The sequence below is a fragment of the Gobius niger genome, assembly GCF_951799975.1.
Source record: "Gobius niger genome assembly, chromosome: 1".
Taxonomy (NCBI): domain Eukaryota; kingdom Metazoa; phylum Chordata; class Actinopteri; order Gobiiformes; family Gobiidae; genus Gobius; species Gobius niger.
The window spans coordinates 13,565,573-13,585,587 of NC_136852.1; the positions used below are offsets into that span (position 1 = coordinate 13,565,573).

The following is a 20,015-nucleotide window of genomic DNA, read 5'->3' on the forward strand; positions in this document are numbered from 1 at the left end:
GCAAATGCGTTGTGCAGATGCTGGTCGTGTTAAACTGACATCTGTGTGTGGACTGAGGTGTTTGTTGATCTTGAGGAAGTACATCTCCTACAGTTGTCATGGTTATCGGCTCCAACGTGAAATCAAACAGAGACAACTCAATGTATTTCTCAATGGAGCACTTCAGCACCACACAAGGGGCTGAGATGATGCAGCGTTAGATGGATTACCGGTCCTTGTCAGCTCCCAGAAGCCTCCCCCGGATCAATTTTTTTTTTTTCTGGTCAGAGGGATTGGTACAGTCTGAGCTGCGCGCGTCTGCTGCCCTGCCTGCTGTCTCTCATTATATACAGCAGCCGGGGGAGGGTTTAGACACACATGCACACACCGATTCACTTCTCCTCATCTCTCTACGGTCCGCACACCTCGACATGCGCTCACATCTTGCCCGAGCGTGTTATGCCTCTCCCGTTACACATGCCGCCTCAAGATTTTCCGCTGCCTACCTCCGTTTGCAGCACGGCAGACCTCTCGAGGAGCTAGATTAATGAAGAGAAGGCATTGTTTGAGGAAATGACTTGGCCTTTCTAGCAACATGCGTCCTGACTTCTTGTAAAGGAAAGGGAAGAGTGTCTTTTTGGCGTTACCTCGTCTCCAGGGGCTCCCGGGAGCTATCCGTATGCTGCAGATGGTTCGGACCCTTGCCCAGTTTAGCATCGCTCTGGAGGAGATGAATGAGAATGTGGAGAACACAGGGGATGAAGACGCAGGCGAGGCGGAGGAATCGGCAGATAGGGACAACTTGCTGGATCAGTTCCCTCACAACAATAACTCCGGGGGAAATTTGAACGGGAATGGTGTTTGTGCCTGGAGCCCTCCATCCACTGGAGAGGTATGACACTGTCTAAACAAATGCATTATTTTTAAAATGACTTTGATTTATCTGTTTATTTGGAGAAGACTGTGCATTGCTCCATTGCTCCTTGACTTTTACCATTTAGTTTCTCCTTCCCTAATGACATTTGCTTGTTATGCATCACAGTAACGCAATTACAGCCCCAGCGTCTTACAAAGCATTTACTGTTATGGTTTACAATTGCACCTTTTTTATCTATCGTACTGCTTCTTTTAATATCAGCAGTACAATACAACACATTGTTCATCTGAATGACAAATAAAGTCTAATTACGGAAAGAACTACCTTCCATCTTCTCTCATTTTAGCGTTTGCTGTAAAAGTTTGGACTGAAGGCGCTCACTCATTCGCAGACATAACACAGCTGCCCGACTTGTAGCGCTAATCTCAACACTCGGCTAATCCTTCCCCGTCATATACTGAAGCGTATACGAACGGGAGAGTCCAGCAAGTCCGGTGGACACACATAGGACTCATGCATGTAAACGCACTGAATATTTCAATGAATGATGAAATTCCCTCAGGAGAAATCAATTATCTAAAAATGAAAAGGTATTGATCTTGTTAAGCCCAAGTCAAAGCCGTTTATGGCATACAACGTGACAATTCATAGAAGCAAAGGCACGTTCTATACTCACGCTGAACCTCGTTACATAACACTTTACGTGAGATACTATAGAGAAGGCTGGCGGCGGACCAAAACTAGCGCTTCCTGTGTGGAGAAAGCAGGTGAGGTGATGGAGACGCTCACTCTGGGGGCTAAGAAGGACGCCTGTTGCTGCCTTTGCCAGCAGCAGCTCCCCGTTGCCAGGGGAGACCGTCACCGGGGAGAGAGGGGGAGTGCGATGACAGGGCTCGGATGAGGAGGCTCGAGTTCTCCGCGGCACACCTTTCATAGCAGGACGTTTTGATTTTGTATATGAATTAAAATGCCTCCAGTTCGGGTTGCACAGTGGATCGACAAATCAGTGTTAATACAGATTCAGATTCAGATTCAGATTCAGATTCAGATTCAGATTCATTTATTGGCCATTTGCAGTTTGAAAAACCACATTGGAAAAAAATGTGCAAAGAGCTCAAAGTGCGATATGTAAAACAAGTAAAAAGACACAATATAAAAAACAGAACAAACAAACAATGCCACATTAAAAGCCTAAGGGCAAAACATTGTACAATAAAAGTCCACACCGATAAATATAATAGAAGTGCCTGTTTAAAGTGCCTTGTTTAAAGTGATCACAGCTTGAGGAAAGAAACTGTTCATATGTCGATCAGTAGAACATATGATGGAGCGATACCTTCGCCCTGAAGGAAGCATCTCAAAAAAAGTGCCCATATAAGGTCTTCCATCTGACACAGCAAACTCAAAACTTAAAAAAATATGCAGCTTTAATCATGATTTTCATGGTTCCATATTAACGTTATTTTGGTCATAGTTAACTTGTTTTAGTCTTGTTTTGACCTTGTTTGATTATTTAAAATTCAACATCGCTAATGATTTTTGAATGTTGTTGAAGACGGTTAGTAAATATAGCTAATTTTTCCCCTGTCTTCCAGCCCTACGGTTAAAGCATCCATCTTTTGGTGAAACTCATGCATTGGACATACAGGACGTAGGTATTTACTGCTTCATTGATGATATTTCAATGATTACAAAAGTCAATCAGCCAGAGTAGGCCTAAACATTGCACTTAATCATGTACGTTGTCATAGTTTTGGAGGTCGAGCTCTGCTCAAATTGCGAGCTCAACTACAATCAGTCTCAATTACTCTCATGGTAGTTTTTAATCGTCACTTCTGAGGCAGAGGTGGCATCTGTGTTGGAGTTTGGAGAAACTACAAGGAATCTTTTTTTTTTTCCTTTCATCCTGCCCTGTTTGGAGGTATTTGCAACTGAGTGAGTGTTAATTTCATGTCAAATGAGGCTCTTTATCACTGTGATGACATGTCGACTTTTTGTTCCCTGTTAATTGATTTTTCCACTATTGAGCTGTTGTGTAGTTGGTCTATTGGAAATTGATGAACCGCAAAGAACCCTACAAAAGATCAATTGGGTCTCATCCCTTCTTCTAAACTTGTAGTTGGCCGTACAAAGTCCAGTCTTCCCTCAAATGTTTTCTGGAAATGTGTAAAATGTGCATTGTGAACTCTGAACCTTTCAACGCGAGCTGCTCTTCTTGAAACCTCCTTTTTTATGATTTCCTGGCATAGGCTGCAATAAAAGGAAAGCTACAGATTGCGTGCACCTGTTCTTCTTGGGAGATGGAAACATTTGTGAACCATTTGTGTCTAAAAAATGTCTTTTCATCCACCACAATGACTCCGAAACGCGATTTACCTGGAGATGTTGACTGTCAAGGAAAGCCGGTGCTCCTATTCAGTGGCCTTTGTCAAGATGATGGACACATTCAAATAGCACAAACAATTTAAAGCTGAAATGGTGGGGAATTTGGAATGAAGGCTTGTTTGTTGATTGTCCAGATTGTTCAAAAAACAAAACAAAGACAAAATAGGCTTTCAAATCGACAGAAGCAGCTTGACATATCCCCTGTGATACTGAGACGCCTGAGAGGGAGGAGAACATGCAGTGCGCTCACAGGCACATTTGCTTCTCTTTGCAAATACATGAAGATTTAGTTCATTTCAAGAGAGAAGGAAAGTGGATTGTTATCTGTGAGCCCTTGTTCCGTTTCCCAGGAAAGTTGTGGCTTTTCACTGTGGAGTTTGCATCTTCTCCCCGACTCCATGTTGGATTCACTTTTTGAGTGACGGGTTTCCCCACCAAAAAAAACCAAACAATAGGGTTCCCTCTACGGCATCCCTTTCCTTAGTAAATTAATGGTATAAATGTTTTTGATCGCATTTTAGAGCTTCTTACCATGTTACAATGTTATAAACATACCTGGAGCTGCTTTTTCGCTCCACTCGCACATCTTTGAGTAATCTTTAAATCTTCGGTAGTGGCTTGTCCAAAGAGCTCTCCGAGGTCCTACATATCCAGGAAATGCTTTCCTCGCTTCTCGATCGCTTGCTAAGCTTAATCCTTTCATCGAGAATCAAAAACATTAGGCCTGTCACAATAACAAAATCTAAAGTTCGATATATAGAGGTATGTGTGATAAACTATATAATTGAAGACCATATAATATATACTTGAAATACAATGAGACACAACAAAAAAGTATTGCATTAGAGAAGTGGGCATAAAAATGCGACTAAATGTACTGACAATACATACTGAGCCCAAAGATGTATTGTTTACATTGTTTATTGTGTAGTGAGCCCCTCCTGGAACCGCCACCTTAACGTGGTGGAGGGGTTTGAGCGCCCGAATGAGCCTGAGAGCTCTGTTGTCGGGGGCTTCGTGCCCCTGGTAGGGTCTCCCATGGCAAACAGGTCCTAAGTGACGGGTCAGACAAAGAGCGGTTCAGAAGAACAGGCCCAGTTTGCACTGTGAGGCCGTCCTTCTGTGGACCCACCACCTGCAGGAGGAGCCATAAGGGGCTGGTGCAATGTGATTTGGGCAGCTCCAACAGCTGCCCCCACGACCTGGCAACAGAAAGTGGAAGAAGATGGATGGATGGATGGATGGATTGTTTATTGAACGATAAGTCTATATAGTAATTATCATCACAGCCATATTCACCATAGTCCACTGTTTCTAAACGCACTGTCTTTTATTGAAACAGCTGCGCAGCGAAGAGGAGCGAGACGATTGGGTGTGGGAAGGGCTTACGGGAGATTGTGTGAAAACCGAGAAGTGAAACTATTGGATGTTGTTTCAGCTGTTTTTGATCAATATTGCATTTTCTGACCAACAAAGTGTTAGATAGTGATAAATATTAACATTAACATTTGAGTAAAGATTGAACCGCTGTAAATGCATCTTATTGAGACAAGCAATGCATGTACTGTATTTCAGAACATGTTTATAGAGCTCTAAACTATTCGGGGTTAGGAGGTTTTGTACATACAGACCCCACGGGGAGACAATTGCTGCTTAGGATCCTGCCCTGCCTCGATAATGGCCGCCTTCGCTATTTCGATTTGACGGCAATCACTTGTGCCTGTGTCTTGTACCTACCCCGGACGACATGGCACGAGTGAGTCACCGCGGTTCTCTGTTTGGCGTTAAACTTGACTCAGACCTGAGAGCGCGGACCCAGCTGTCCCCGCGACCTTTCAGCCTCTCGCCCTGCGGTTACCGTGGCAACCCCGTTAGGAAAATGAAAGTAGCATTCCTTGCATTGTTCAGCGTTTGTGTGTGTGTGTGCGCACGCGAGGGACGGGGGAGTAAATCTAATAAGACGTTTGACCGAGGAGGACAGTAAACGCTCGTGTCTCTTGAGGGATCTTGTTTTAGCTCAGTCTGTACCAAAAAAAACGCTTGCCATTATTCTCTGCACCTGGGGGAGGGAGTCAGACGCCAGACGGACGGGTGCTCCAGTCACCTGTCCCCGAGGGCCGGAGGCAGTGTTGTTTGTTGATATCACGCTGACATGATTTTTACTAATGAAGTGCTTGTGAGGTGGAGAGAGTGTGTCTGCGAGCGCATCCTCTCATTTGATTAGGCCCAACACGGTTTAATTTCGATGAGGCGTTCAGTAAGTAAGTGCGGCGTAGTGTCACCTGCATGTTCGAAGCTCTGATTCTGCCATAAGTGAGGGCCGTGGCTTGGAAGCGAAGGTAAACTTGAGCTTTTTAGGTTTGAGCCTTTTGTCCATGGAATAAAATCTGGTTCGAATCCTGCCTCCGACTGTCGACATGACCTCGAGCAAGACACTTCATCCACCCCCATGTGTGCAAATGTGCTAAGTGCGTGTTTGATAGTGGTGGTCAGAGGAGCCTGTGGTGCAGCCCGTCAGCCTGCCCCATTGTGCCTTCCCACCACTGAGTGCACTCCAAAAAGTAATCTAGAAAGGAGTAAAATGTTCTTGAAGTAATAAAATCTGTCCTCAATTTGTGTCCATAGGTTAAGTTTTTACTCTCAAATTAAGAATGACATCAACAACAATCTCATTTCAAGTAAATTCAATCTTTTGTTTTGGGATTGGGTCTTTTTTCTTAATTTAAAGCAGTGCTAAGAAACTTGTTAACCTTAATAAATCCTTTCCGTTGTCCCTCTGGAGGTAATACAGGTGTTAATGGGATGATCGGGGGGTCTTTCATCTCCCCCGGTGTCTCTGGCCAGAAAACAACAATTGCAACTTACCCTGCTCCGGGTCGGAGTCACCAATACACACTAATGGAATCACAAAGAAGAAGCTAACAGGCTAAAAGGCAAAGCTAACTGCAGGCTAGCGCCACTTAAACAGTATTTACAGCAACGTTTGAGAGGAAAAAAATTATCTCCATTGTGTAATTGGATGTATAATATCCCTCTTTCCCCCTGTCCTTTCTGTCAGCGTAGTATTTACTCTCACGGACAATTAATGTGTAAAAAAATGCAGCATGCTACGACACCTGCAGTGGCGCTTGTGGCCTCTAGGGGCATGAGTTAAGTGTAAACTTGCCTAATGGCCTCTAAATCAGGGCCACATATACTTATTACAAGAGTATTTAACTTACTGCTAGATAGTTTTTTACAGTGTGTGGAGTAAAGGAAGAATTACATAAGAAACTTGTACAGTGCAGTACAAATATAGGCTACTATTTTCATTTTTGCTTACTTCATTTTTACTAAACTGTACAAGCTGGTCTTTTTAAAATCATCCCTTATGTAATATTATGTTCAGTTTTACCGTTGTTTTCCCTGGTGGCTCAGCGCTTTGCATTTATTCGGAGCTCAGAAATAAATATTTTTGCAAATCTATTTCCCAGGCAGTGACATGACGGGGTCCGACATTGACAGAGACTCCTCCACATGGCACCTTTCGCCCTCGGCGGTACCCCACTGGGCCCAGAGGACGCCACAAACTAAACATGGCCTTTCTGGGAACTGATTGTTTTGGTTATTTATAGGGCAAATTGCTGCTGGCAGAGGGGGGGGTGGGCGCAGTGGGACAAGTGGCCTCCTTGGTGACTTACTGCATCTTGGTGTGTGAAAGAGAGAGCCACAGGGGCTGATATTTAAGACCCACTTGGCACAGAACAGTTTAAGGAGGAACTTTCTCTCTCTCGAGATTTGTTCTTTTTTTGACATCTCTGATGATTGTTGGCCCTAAATATGGCACTGTGATGTTTTTGTTCCTGGTGAATATTACTTTCCCTACCCTTTATCGTTGACTGTAAACAAATCCTACTTATATTTAAGATTTGAATTATGGCTTTATTGGCTCTCATGTCAAACTGTCAGCCAAAAAGATGATCTAATTCCTATTCCTAACCAATTTGTTTTTGTTAAAATTATAGTGCCCAAAGAATTGCATGGTTAGTAGCCACTATTAAAGAAGAACTAAGTTACTTGTCTACCTTAATAAATCCTTTTCACAGTCCCTCTGGGAGTATGTAGTGTTAATGGGATGATTTCCCTGCGCAATACACACTAATGGAATCACGAAGAAGAAGCTAACAGGCTAACGGGCAAAGCTAGCTTTGGGCTAGCGCCACTTAAACAGTATTTACAGCCAAGTTTGAGTGAAAAAAATGATCTCCATTGTGGATTGGATGTACAAAATCATTCTCTCCCTTTGTCTTTTCTGTCAGCGCAGTATTTACTCTCACAGACAGTTAATGAGTGAAAAAACGCAACATCCTACGACACCTGCAGTGGCATTAATGGCTTAGTGTCTCCTTGTATTTTACACATTTGACTAATTTTATGTTATTTTCAGGCAATACCAACAAGGACAGATGTAATTGCAAGAAATGACTTTGTTTTATTCAGTGAAGACAGTTGTAGATTCCCTTTAACAACCCTTCCACCTACTAACCCCCACCTAAACAAGCACATTTCCTCAAGTTATTATACAGGTATTACCCAAATCTAAAAGCGTCCTGAAAGGAAGCATCAAAAACACAAGAAAAGCGTGACAACAAAGCGACAGCAAAGTTACAAAAACACAACAAAAAAGTAGCAAAAATGTGAGGAAAAAAGTGAGGACAACACTGCAACATGGAAACACAAGGAAAAATCTTTAATCAATTTGGTAGATCTTAGCTTTCAAATGAGACGTTACACTGGCCCATAGGCTGTGTGAGAAGCTTGTAGTTAAAGTGTGGGTTAAGAGGTTAAAAATAATTGCTTTTAAAGCTGCCCAATGCTTTGGAATTGAAGTGACCATTCACAGCACAGTGAGAGCACTCCAGAAGAAATCAATTTTCTATGGAGCGGTACCAGGCGGACTTGCATATGTTCTTCTGAATGTCATGAATGTAATTAGATTCTATTCTAGCTGGCTTGAAAAGAGGTTGCTGGCAATATGTCGTCAGTGTCGATTTTCCTTGCTTTACAGTATACTAATGGACTGTATTCTTAAATGCACTACACCTGATCATTTACATCACTGTGAAACCCTTAATCTTAACCTTTTTTTCCCCCTCCCTTTGTCTTTCAAGGATATGCGAAGACATGTGATGATGACCCTGCTGGACACCGAGCAGTCTTACGTGGAGTCACTGCGTTCTCTCATTCAGGTCAGTCCTCCTTCAGTCTTGTAAAGCAACTGGACGCTCTGCAACGTGGCTGGTATTCTAACGCAGAGACAGTCATTCGCGCCGTGTGACCGTGAAGCATTGCTCAGGATGTGAAGAGCAAACAGTGGGTAACACCGCAGTTATGTAATCCACTTATTGTTATTCATCTTGTCGGGCTAATCTGTTAAACCTCCGCTGTGTCTCACTGCCATCAGCATGAAAAGCCCACACAGACGTAATGTATGAGCAGTTCTATTAATGTCCGCAGACTGCAATCACTTTCTACCCTAACCCTTTACCTCTTACACCCTTTCTTTGACCACAAGTACAATTGTAGTTATTGATTTTTAGGTAAAGAAATACATTTGTTTGGTCTATATCTCATGTTTGTGAATTTTTGAGATTTGGTACAAGAAAGCAAAACAAAATCCAAACCAAAACTAGGACTGGGTCCGTTATTTTTTATACTGGTACTTTAATGATACTTTGTTTTCAATACTGATAGCTTGACCATTTTTCGATACCTATACTAAATTATTTGTCATCTAGAACCATAAAACAGATTGTTAATATTAATTTATTCCTCCTACATCCATTTAATTTCTTTTGCATTTCTATCATTTATTTGAGGTGAAAACCAAGAAAATTCCTTTAACTACTTTCCTTTTTTCCCCCCATTTTTTTACCAATTTTCTGTCCCCCACATATTTTTCCCATTTTTTCTATGGGTTTCCCCCCCAATTTTTCCACTTTCTTTTATTTAAAAAAAAATTTCTCCCCAATTTTGCACCAAATCTTCCCTCTGTTTTCCCTCATTTTTTTCCCATATTTACCCCCAATTTTTTCCACATTTTTTTCCAACTTGTCTTTCACTTTTTTCTTTTAAATTTTGATGAACATCAGCACCAAAACTTGAATATAACAATTGTATATTTCTTTTCGATACCTGCCTTTTCCTTTATCCCCAATACTAGACTGATATCGTTAAACAGTACCCAGCCCTAACCAAAACAAGGCTAAAACCAAAGTAAATCAGTAAAATTGCAACAGAAAGCCTTTATTGAACATTTTTTAAGTTGCCATGCCGTTGTCTTTAAGGCTGTGTGAGCAAAAAAAGGGTTAATCTCAGTTAGGTGGATTACTATTAGTAGTAGTTATTATTATTCAGCAGCCCTAGTCTTGCCTATAGATCTTCATAGGCAATGATTCATGCATGAAATGTGCTATTCGTCTGACCGGCGCTGCATATTTCATTTGTTAATATTATTCACAGTTCTTCCCGCCCCTGATCAGCATAGTTGTGTAACCCGTCACTATTTCCTGTGTGGGCGATATCTATGCGTGGTGTTAAATTGTGTTTCGTTTGTGCCGCGCATGCTGACTGTGCTTGCTTGTCCGCGATGTGAATGTATGTGCATCTGGGTGAGGCGCAAAGTGTAAAAATGCAGCTGTGCGTCCCCATGGCAACACAGAGAAAGTAAGTGTTACCACAGCGACAGCAGCGCAAAAAGAAAAAGAAAAAAAGTGCAGATAGAGTTCAGGATTGAAATGTAATTGACCGTTATGCAAAATCCGCCATTTTGTTCGGAACTAGCAAATGAAGTTCTTGCCTTGAGTCGTCTTTTTCAAATAGTCAAGGTTAAATTGTATTATCAAACTTGTATATGTGAGGTGAGCATAGTTTCTTTACTTTCCATCACAGTGGCGCCTGTGATGCTCCAGGATCAATTGTTTTTAAGAGTTTTTGGTGGGTTTTCACTGCTGACGGACCCTCTCACCAGAAAACTGACAAATCAATTGATCCTGGAGCGTCGTAGAGGCCGCCGTGATCAAAAGTAAAGGCGGGATACTAACCGTAAAAGGTTCCTTCAAGGTTTTTCAAGCCTCAATTTGACTAAAAGTGACAATGTATGTATGTAGTGACGATTTATATTTTTAATGAAAGAAAATCCCATTCCGTACATGTACAGGGACGACAGAGGGATAAACCTGGTACAATGCATCTTTCCTGTTGGTCAATGTTAAAGTTGGCCATTTTATACTCACTACTGCCACCTCAGGTCATTCTCCTAACTGCACCTTCTATATTAAGCTTGTGCATGACAGCAATTCGACCCGAAGTTACAACTTTTTGAGTGACCGTGCAGGAATTTAGAGGCAGTTGTGATGAACAGGTCTCGGCTCATTCTACACATTAGGACAATGTAGGTAAAATGCATAATTTTAACATTTTTAAACTCTGTATAGTCCCTTTAAATTGTGCACTGTCCATGTTTAAATAATAAACATGCCATACCAAATCATATCATTGAAGACATATATGACTGGCATGGAATTTATTTATTATTGTCCAGTTAAATACTCCCAACCCAAACCATTTTACAAACCCTAATCCTAACAATTTGCCAAGTCCTGAACCTAACCTGAACCTTGACTGTATCAAACACATGCAGCAGTGTAATATCTGTACACACTTACAGGTGAAACTCGGAAAATTAGACCATTTTCAACATATTCTGAGACTTTTACTTGCGGTTATTACAAGCTGAGCCATAATAATCAAAATTCTAACAAACAAAGGCCACACATATGTCATGTAATGAGTCGATCATGTATTAGTTTCACAGTTCAAGCTAAACTACAGAAGCCAGAAACCAATGCACTTTATAGCGATATATTCTAATTTTCCGAGTTTCACCTGTATGTGCATTGAAGACATTGTATGACCATAGAATAGGTTTACCATGTTTACTTTTGTTATTGTAGTCCTACAGCCTCAATAGTGGCCTTATGTTAGAAACTGAACTGGCAAAAGTAGCCTGTGAAAGTAAAAGAGGTGCTGTTAATGCTAATGTCAAGCCTTGCTTTCAAGAAAACTTTATTTATTTCTTACTTGTACAGTACTTGTCATTCACTACATTGACATTTTTATTGTTTCCTGTGAGGCCGTGTCCGATGAACCGTACGACTGCTACAAACTCTCTTTATGATGATGTGTAAAAAGACGTCCAGTAAAGGCACTTAACCGGACACAAATTCAACATGTCGACTATGATGTAATCCTTTTCAGATCATAAGTAGGATCATTTTAGCTTCGCTGTCATGTTTTCCTCTGGTTTGCACTGAAGAACGGTGCGCGGGGTTCTCTCAGTCACTGCTTGTTCTGTTTTGTGCAGGGCTACATGCGTCCTCTCAAACAGCCCGACAGCGGCTCGATAGTGGACCCGCTGCTGGTGGACGAAATGTTCTACCAAATCCCAGAAATCCTCGAGCACCATGAGCACTTCCTGGACCAGGTCTCGGACTGTGTCAACCAGTGGCACGACAAGCAGACAGTCGGCCATCTCCTCATCCAATCAGTGAGTATGCGTCACAGTGTTATTCTATTAGAGGGGGTACTACAGTATTCTGCACAAATACTTTTCAGGGTATCCACAAAGAGAGAGGGAGACCATAGGGGTTTTTGTGCATGTAATGGTGGGGGCCAGAGATCTTCTTATATTAAGGCGGGACACTGCTGGTGAATTGGGAAATTTAGAGATATCAATTTGAAACTTTTGCTATCGATTACTGGCATAAATATGAAGTATTGCAAGTTTTCTGGCATTTTCTGTTTTCATGTAAAAATAAGGAATGTTGTGCCTAAACATTTTCTACGACAATATCTGAATAATGGATCAAGCCAGGGTTAAATGTCTGGTTTTATTTTGTCGACATTAGTTACAAAGACTTTCTCAGAGGGGATTTTGGATCATTTGTTTAGTTTTAAGATAAGCTGTTTATTAGTGGAAAAATCTACAAAAAATTACATTTCACCCTGTCTTTTGAAATACATAACTCAATAGCTTGGAATTAGATATTCAAAAAATCCTTCTGAAAATATCTTCAAAATATAGTTCTGTCCAAGGCTGGAAAGTATGTAGTATCTGTAGGTGCTACTGACGTGGAGATATTGTCGCACCAATGTGAGAAAAATGCATTTTGAGAAAATGGCCCCAGAAATCCCATAAATCTATCGCAAAACATTGAATATGTGTAATAATTAAACATGTCATTGTGAAGATTAGGTATTTTTGTTTCCAAGTGAAAGTTTATATGTTAAGAGCAGTGAATAGTTTAGTATAGTAGTGTCTCACTGTCTCCCCTTAAGCCCAAGATGTAGCCTTTAGTGAGATGAGGAATGTTTTTACCTTTAGGGCTAGTTTTTACAATGGATTTTTATGCTTTATAGCTGGACCTATAGCCTCCAAGAAATGGAGGCTATAAATGTGAAGGCTTAGGCTGTTGTTGCTTTTATTTATGTTTTGTTCATTATGTTGCTTGGTAAATTTATGACATAACCTACATATGCTGTGCAATAATAGGCAGCAGTAGTCTTAGTAGTGGTGGTAGTAGTTGCTTACTCTACTCCAAAGTGGTTTGCATAATAAAAGCCTTATCACAGTATGCTATAATACACTTTACATAATCACAGTATGCTCATGTAAATTGCATTATCTTACAGGCTGCGCTGTAATTGGCTTGTTGGGATTGCTAACATGACCAGCAGGCATGACCAGTGTAAATATTAGTCCATTTTCTAAGAAATTGTAGTTTAGGCTAATTATAGACATGTTCTGAGAAAAACTAGAATCTTCAAAAGCAGCTCTGGCTGTTGCAGACATCTAAAGTGGACGTCTCCTATACATGGCAACATGAGTTAAATGTATTTTGCTTTTCCTCGGCTGCCCTCTGTGGTACTTCCCACGACCCATGAGTACAAACTCTTGAGTACAAACTCGTTTCAGTTCTGTAGAAAAATCTACAGAGAAGCAAAACAGCCAGAGCTCACATTTGCTCGCATTATTAGCACCACAGTTTAACTTAAAGGTGACTTAGAGATGTCTTCCTTTTCTTTCATTTCCCTTTGCTGTGGCGTGTCTTTTAGTACAAACACGGAAATCCAGTCCTGGTTTTAGTGCTCGCTGAAGCCGGCAGCAGTGTTTCTCACAGCTCTGCTCCTCCTCCCCCGCTGTAGCTCTTTTAAAGTGACTGCAGTGGGAGCACTTCTCAGGCCTCGTTGGCGCAGTAGGCAGCGCGTCAGTCTCATAATCTGAAGGTCGTGAGTTCGAGCCTCACACGGGGCATATCTTTTGCTCCCGGTGCAGGTTTTTCCACTGTGTTCAGCTGACACGTCTGCATACACTTAAATTGCAACGTGAACACAGGCTAAGCTTCTGACTTAAAAGCTTAAAGAAAAAGGATTGTGAATACATTACATTTGGTTTATCACTCACCATTATTACACAATTATTAACCATTAATGAATATGTTACTAGCAGACGAATACATTTATTTACTGTTAATAGATTATGAAGTTTATTTTTATTAACATTACCATTTTTTTGTCCATTGTACTTGCATCACCCGTCCTGTAGATGGCAGTGTTACCCTATAATATGTTTTGTCTAGGTTTGTGGTGAAACCTTTGCCCATATTATAGGAAGATTTAATTGTTTTAGCATAGGGCTAGTCTGATAATTACTATATCGACTTATCGTTCAATAAAAAACAGGTTAACAATATATTTTTAGGTTCAATATTTATCTGTACATTTCTTGGCATTGCAGCTTGTGTGGTGTTTTATGATATGATGATGCACTTTTGCCTGAGAGTTGACAGTATCTAGTATCGTTAGAGTTAATAATATCGTAACAGGCCTAGTTTAGCACACGTATTCTGCCATAGAACAATTTGGTTTTGTTGGAATTTCTATTCTACAAAGACAGTATCCAGTGTGGAGGGGGCACTCCTGATGAGATGAAATAAGATAACCTTTATTTGTCCCACAATGGAGATATTGCATAGTTACAACAGCAGGTAAAGCAGGGGGTCGTCAAGTTTGCTCAGTCACGGGACGATCTTTTTCCTTGTTGAATGACGCAGGGCCAAGCCTGCCCACAGTTCCCAAAACTAAATGACCAATATGTACTAATACTAGACTAGCACATCATATTATAGACCTAAATGGTTGGTCTGCAAGTCACCACATAGGGAATTTAAAACAATTTACTCCACCATTATGGAATTAAATCTTTAAAATCTTTTTGTTTCTGCAGTTCTCCAAAGAAGACCTGGCTAATATGTATTCAGCCTACATCGACAATTTCCTCAATGCCAAAGACGCCGTGAGGATTGCCAAAGAGGCCAAGCCAGCGTTTCACAAGTTTCTGGAGGTGAGAGTGATGCGCTGTTTCCTCTGGAGTTGGTCGTTTGTGTCAATGTCAGTCAAAACACAAAGACTTTTCGGCGCTGGTGGAAAAAAAGAAACTGGACAGTCCTGCATTTTGAACGGAGGAAAATGCATAAATCAGACGGTGTCAAAGTCAAGTCCTGTCAAGAGCTAAAAATGGATACAGTCACGCTTTAAAGCCACAATATAACATTTCACCCTAAACAGTAGAGATAAGAGTTAATATAGGTAATCAAACATGAGGTGGAGCTACATTAGACCCTTTATTCTAAACCACATTTTATGCCATTTGAGTTGCTCTTCTGATGCAGCAACGTAAAACCTGTAATGTTCTGCTTTAAGTTTAAACGTCAGACGGATCACAATATAGTAACCTCATTTCTGTAAATGTTTGGATACTTTACAACACGATACATACGGAACATTGTTTATACCCAATTGTGAAATGTATTGCAATAAATGGTTTATGCTTGTACAGAGTTACAACACAAATAAGGCTAACTTGATAGACTCATTGCCCATAACTACTTATGTTATTATGTAATCCAGGAATCCATGTCTTTGTATGCATATTTATGGCAATATTATATAAAATTTTCACAAGAACATACGTATTAGCAAGGCTATATTCAAGGCTATATTCAAGTTTTCCGTGGTTTGACCGTGGTGATGTTTTTTTTATTGATCTTTGGGCACAGGAAGTGACAGACAAAGAGATTTTCTACAACTATTGAGGTGAAACGACATTATACCAATGATGAATGAGCTTTCCCTCTTCCTATAAGTTTTAGCAAATAATAATAAATATTTTTTCTCCGTATCAATCAATCAATTGTTTTGCATAAACCAATATCACAACAGGAGTTCCCTCACAGGGCTGCACCAAACATTAAAGCAATGTCGGCAGCAGGTGGTACGGCATAATAATTAGAAGGAAAAGAAAAGCAGTTTAACCTCTTAACCCCCACCTGAATGAAGCACATTTGTCCAGTTTGGCTTTACCCAAATCTAAAAGCTTCTAGATAAAAGTGTCAAAAAAGTGACAAAAAGCAACAAAAGCACAATATAAATATGACAAAAAAGCGATGAAAAAGTAAATATAAAGTAATGGATAAAGTGACAAAAAAGCTACAAAAAAAGGTTTTAAAAAAAATGCAGATGAAAAGTGACTCAAATTTGACAAAAATTAAACAAATAAGCCATTTTTTTTTTTTTTTTTTTTTAAGGGGGGGAAAAAAGATTTGTTTAGATCAGTTTTGTAGGTCTTAGCTTTCAAATGAGGCTGTCAGCTCTCCAGTCAAGAAGCTTTTAGTTTTGGGTAAAGCCAAAATGCAGAAAATAGATTAAGGAATGTAATGTACCTATTCTCACCTTTGCCATCTCAATTGACAGCAAAACATGCGGGAGAACAAAGAGAAACAGGCCTTGGGCGATTTGATGATCAAACCAGTTCAGAGGATTCCCCGATACGAGCTCATAGTGAAGGTAAGCGGCTTGAAATTGACGAAAGTGAAAAGCGCTTCTCTCCCTGATGAAGTTGTTCATTAACATATTCATTCTACGTCACTTGTAGGACTTACTGAAGCACACGTCCGAAGACCACCCAGACCACTCCTACCTCCTGGACGCACAAAGGGACATCAAGCGACTGGCAGAGAAGATCAACAAGGGCCGGCGCTCAGCGGAGGAGGCCGAAAGGGAGGCCCGAGTCATCCAGGAGATCGAGGCGCACATCGAAGGAGTGGAACATGTAGGATCCTTTCGAAGCCTCACGAGAGATGCACGAATCAACAGACAGTTTAAGATCTCAGTGTGTTAGAGCTTGGTGCCTATACACTGTACTGAAGCCCACCAGAAACCTGCTCGGGTCCAAAATGCAGTAAAAATCACTGTAATATTTTGTACTGGAGTACGCCTCATTTGAAAGGTCAAGGTCAAGGTAAAATTTATTTATAGAGCACATTTACCTAAGGCTAAGGTAAGGAAAGCTAAGGCCTAAAAACTGAGCTTAACTGTTTTGTCATGTTTTTGTGGTATTATTGTTTTTGTCGCACTTTTATTGCTTCTTTATCACATTTTTTGACACTTTATTGTTTCAGTTTAGTCCCTTTTTGTGGCCTTTTTTCACAGCTTTTTTGTTTGTTTTTTTCAATCTTTTTTTGTTGCTTTTTGTCATGTCATCGCAGTTTTTTCTTGGGTTTTTGTTGCTTTTCATCGTTTTTTTCCATCGCTTTTTTGTCGTGTTTCGCCACTTTTTTCTCACTTTTTTGTAGCATGTTTTTGTCACTCTTTTATTTCTTCTTTGTCGCTTTTTTTCTCACTTATTTGCTTTGTTTTTGTCACTTTTTTGTGGCCTTATTTTTCTCTTTGCTTTTTTGTTTTACGCTTTTGTTGCTGTTGTTTTCATCCCTGTTTTTTCTTCCTATATTGGTGCTTTTTTCCAAGAAGCTTCTAGATTTGGGTAAAGCCAAACTGGAAAAGATGTGCTCTGTTCAGGTGGGGGTTAAGAACACAGAACGGCAGGCGCCCGCCCTTCACTTGTTAACTTGCGTATGTAACACTGTGGAAATGCAGTTGATGCCGCGGTCACCAGACTCATTTGCCGGTACAGCGGTGAGTCTGGTTTCCAGGCAGTGACACAAGACCTTTATTATTTGTTTAAAGTCTATGGAAGAAAAAAAAATAATAGAAAATGTGCTTCTGGAATCAGCTTCAGTGTGGGTGGGACTGATGACTTTCATTACAGTGTATAATATGTAAGCAACTATCTCTAAACCTTGACATCTTCAAACTGTCTGTATTTGCTGATTATGTATGGGTTACATTACCATATTAATCTGCACTTTCAGACAACTTTAGTGTTTGGATAGCACTAAAGACCTCAACATGCATAATACATCAAGTAGTATATAAACTACAGGACCGTTTTTTTGTAAATGTCTGCTCCCTTCTGCTGAATGAGTCTGTTTACACTGTTGTTGTCCTTGTTTATAATAGATCCTGAACCCCCAGAGGAAGTTCTTGAGACAGGAAATTGTCATGGAGGCGGTAAGAGATTGCCTAATACATTCGTAATGCCTTTTTTTTTGTAGTAGGATGAACATGAAAAATAAAGGACAATGAACTCGTATTGAGATGTTTTTACTTCTGCTACATTTAAGTGTAATATTGAGCGTTTGTCGGTCTGTGCAGAAAAACGTCGGTGGGAAGAAGGACCGTTCTCTCTTCCTCTTCAGCGATCTGATCATCTGCACCACCCTCAAGAGGAAGTCTGGCTCGTTAAGACGCAGCTCCATGAGTCTGTACGTTACACACACACAGACACACAGACACACACAGACACACAGACACACACAGACACACACACCTGCCTCAGTCCCTTCTGAAGACACAAAACAGTCACCCGAAACCAAGATGCCATTATATTCAGTATGCACAATCCTTGGGTTGCACTTGACTTTAAAGCATAGTAATAATGCATTTCCATATTATTACTTCAAATACCTGCAACTGTTCCAGGTAATCAGTGTTTATTCTGAGTGAGTTTAAAGCAGTACTAAGTAGCTCATGCCCCTAGAGGCCACAACTGCCCCTGCAGGTGTCGAAGCATGTTACCTTTTCTTTTACTCATTAATTGTCCGTGAGAGTAAATACTACACTGACACAAAAGAATAAGGGAAAGAGGGATATTGTTCATCCAATTACCCAATGGAGATCATTTTTTCACTCAAAACTTGGCTGTAAATACTGTTTAAGTGGCGCTAGCCCGCAGTTAGCATTGCCCGTTAGCCTGTTAGCTTCTTCTTCATAATTCTATTAGTGTGTATTGGGGGCTTTGTGGTTTTCTGGCCAGAGACATCAGGGGGAGATGAAAGACCCCCCAATCATCCCATTAACACTTGTATTACCCCCAGAGGGACTATGAAAAGTATTTATTATGGTAAACAAGTTACTTAGTACTGCTTTTTTTTTAAATTACTTTATTTTTAATTTTTTTTCAAAAGAAATATAAACCATATACCATAACTAATATACAAAAACATACACACAAATGTAAAAGGGACAAACAGACAGACATACAAAAATGAGAAGAAAAAAAACAAAAGAAAAAAAAAACAATAGCTAATAAAATATATAACAAGGAGGTGAGAGTTGAGTTTGTCTTGTATACAGTTGTTTACATTTGCCGTTTTTGCAGAATGTACATGATAAAAACAATATAAATGATATAAATGGCTTTAATACGCATATAACTTACATCAGTCAGCGTTGATTTTGCGGCGTATTATGTCTGTTTATTTGATTTGGGGCTACTTAGTTCTGCTTTAAGGATTATCATTACATAATACAAAATACATAGGTGTGTCCTGGATCTATGCAGCGTCCTATACACTTCTAGGCGCTGTGCTATTTTGTTTAGTTGTTTTGCTTCACATTGTTGAGATATAGTTTGGGCATCTCTGCTGAGACTGCTGCCCCCGCGACCCGGCCCCGGATAAAGCGGAAGAAAATGGATGGATGGATGGATGGATGGATGTTGAGATATACTCTCACAGTGACGTCCTATCTTTGTGCAAACACTGAACTCTCACAAGGCTAAAAGTCCGTTCTCATGATGCATTCAATGAAAGAAGAATGGCCTCACATTTGTATAATTGTGAAGAGTTCTTTGTACGCAAAGCATTTGTTCCCTTCTTGAATCAAACAACTTGATGCCAACTTGCCAATGTCTAACTATTAATTAACTATTAGCAAAACATTTTTTTGTAGGGCTAAGAGGCTAGGACACTACTATGTGAGCATTTACAAATCAGACTTAATAATAAGCAACGTATTCTGCCCTCTAGTGTTAAAACCTTTATTTATTTATCTGTTTTTTATGATATGATATAAATATTTTTATGTTATTCCCCAGATATTCTGCTGCTAGTGTCATCGATACGTCCAGTAAATACAAGTTCCTGTGGAAGCTTCCTCTTGAAGACGTGGAGGTTGTAAAAAGTGAGTGCCTCTTTGTAAATAGAGTTGTTTTGTTTCACACTTGCACCGTGTTTAAAACCGTCTGTTGTGTTTTCAAGGCTCGTCACAGACCACAAACAGGGAGAGTCTCCAGAAGACGATTAGTCGACTGGATGAGGATCTGAGCTCGCTCGGACAGCTCAGCAAACTATCTGAAACCATCAACTTTCCACACCAGGTACAACGCAGTATCTCCCATTTCTGCAGGGGGAGCCAAAGACTAAACCTGCCTCCATCTGACACATGGGAGTTGTTTTGTCAGGGCTTACAAATTTGACTCATCAAAATTATGTAG

General features: G+C 40.4%; 1 protein-coding gene across 1 annotated transcript in view; it reads left to right on the top strand.

Annotated features, from left to right (window-relative positions):
• The window catches only part of arhgef17 (Rho guanine nucleotide exchange factor (GEF) 17), a 68,977-nt gene that overhangs the window by 43,184 nt on the left and 5,778 nt on the right, over positions 1–20,015 (top strand). Inside the window, exons 2-10 of the mRNA XM_079573129.1 lie at positions 8,392–8,469; positions 11,646–11,828; positions 14,568–14,684; positions 16,094–16,186; positions 16,275–16,451; positions 17,699–17,749; positions 17,894–18,003; positions 19,617–19,702; positions 19,780–19,898. Of these exons, the coding sequence (XP_079429255.1) occupies positions 8,392–8,469; positions 11,646–11,828; positions 14,568–14,684; positions 16,094–16,186; positions 16,275–16,451; positions 17,699–17,749; positions 17,894–18,003; positions 19,617–19,702; positions 19,780–19,898 (1,014 nt within the window). The remainder of the gene's footprint in view (positions 1–8,391; positions 8,470–11,645; positions 11,829–14,567; positions 14,685–16,093; positions 16,187–16,274; positions 16,452–17,698; positions 17,750–17,893; positions 18,004–19,616; positions 19,703–19,779; positions 19,899–20,015) is intronic.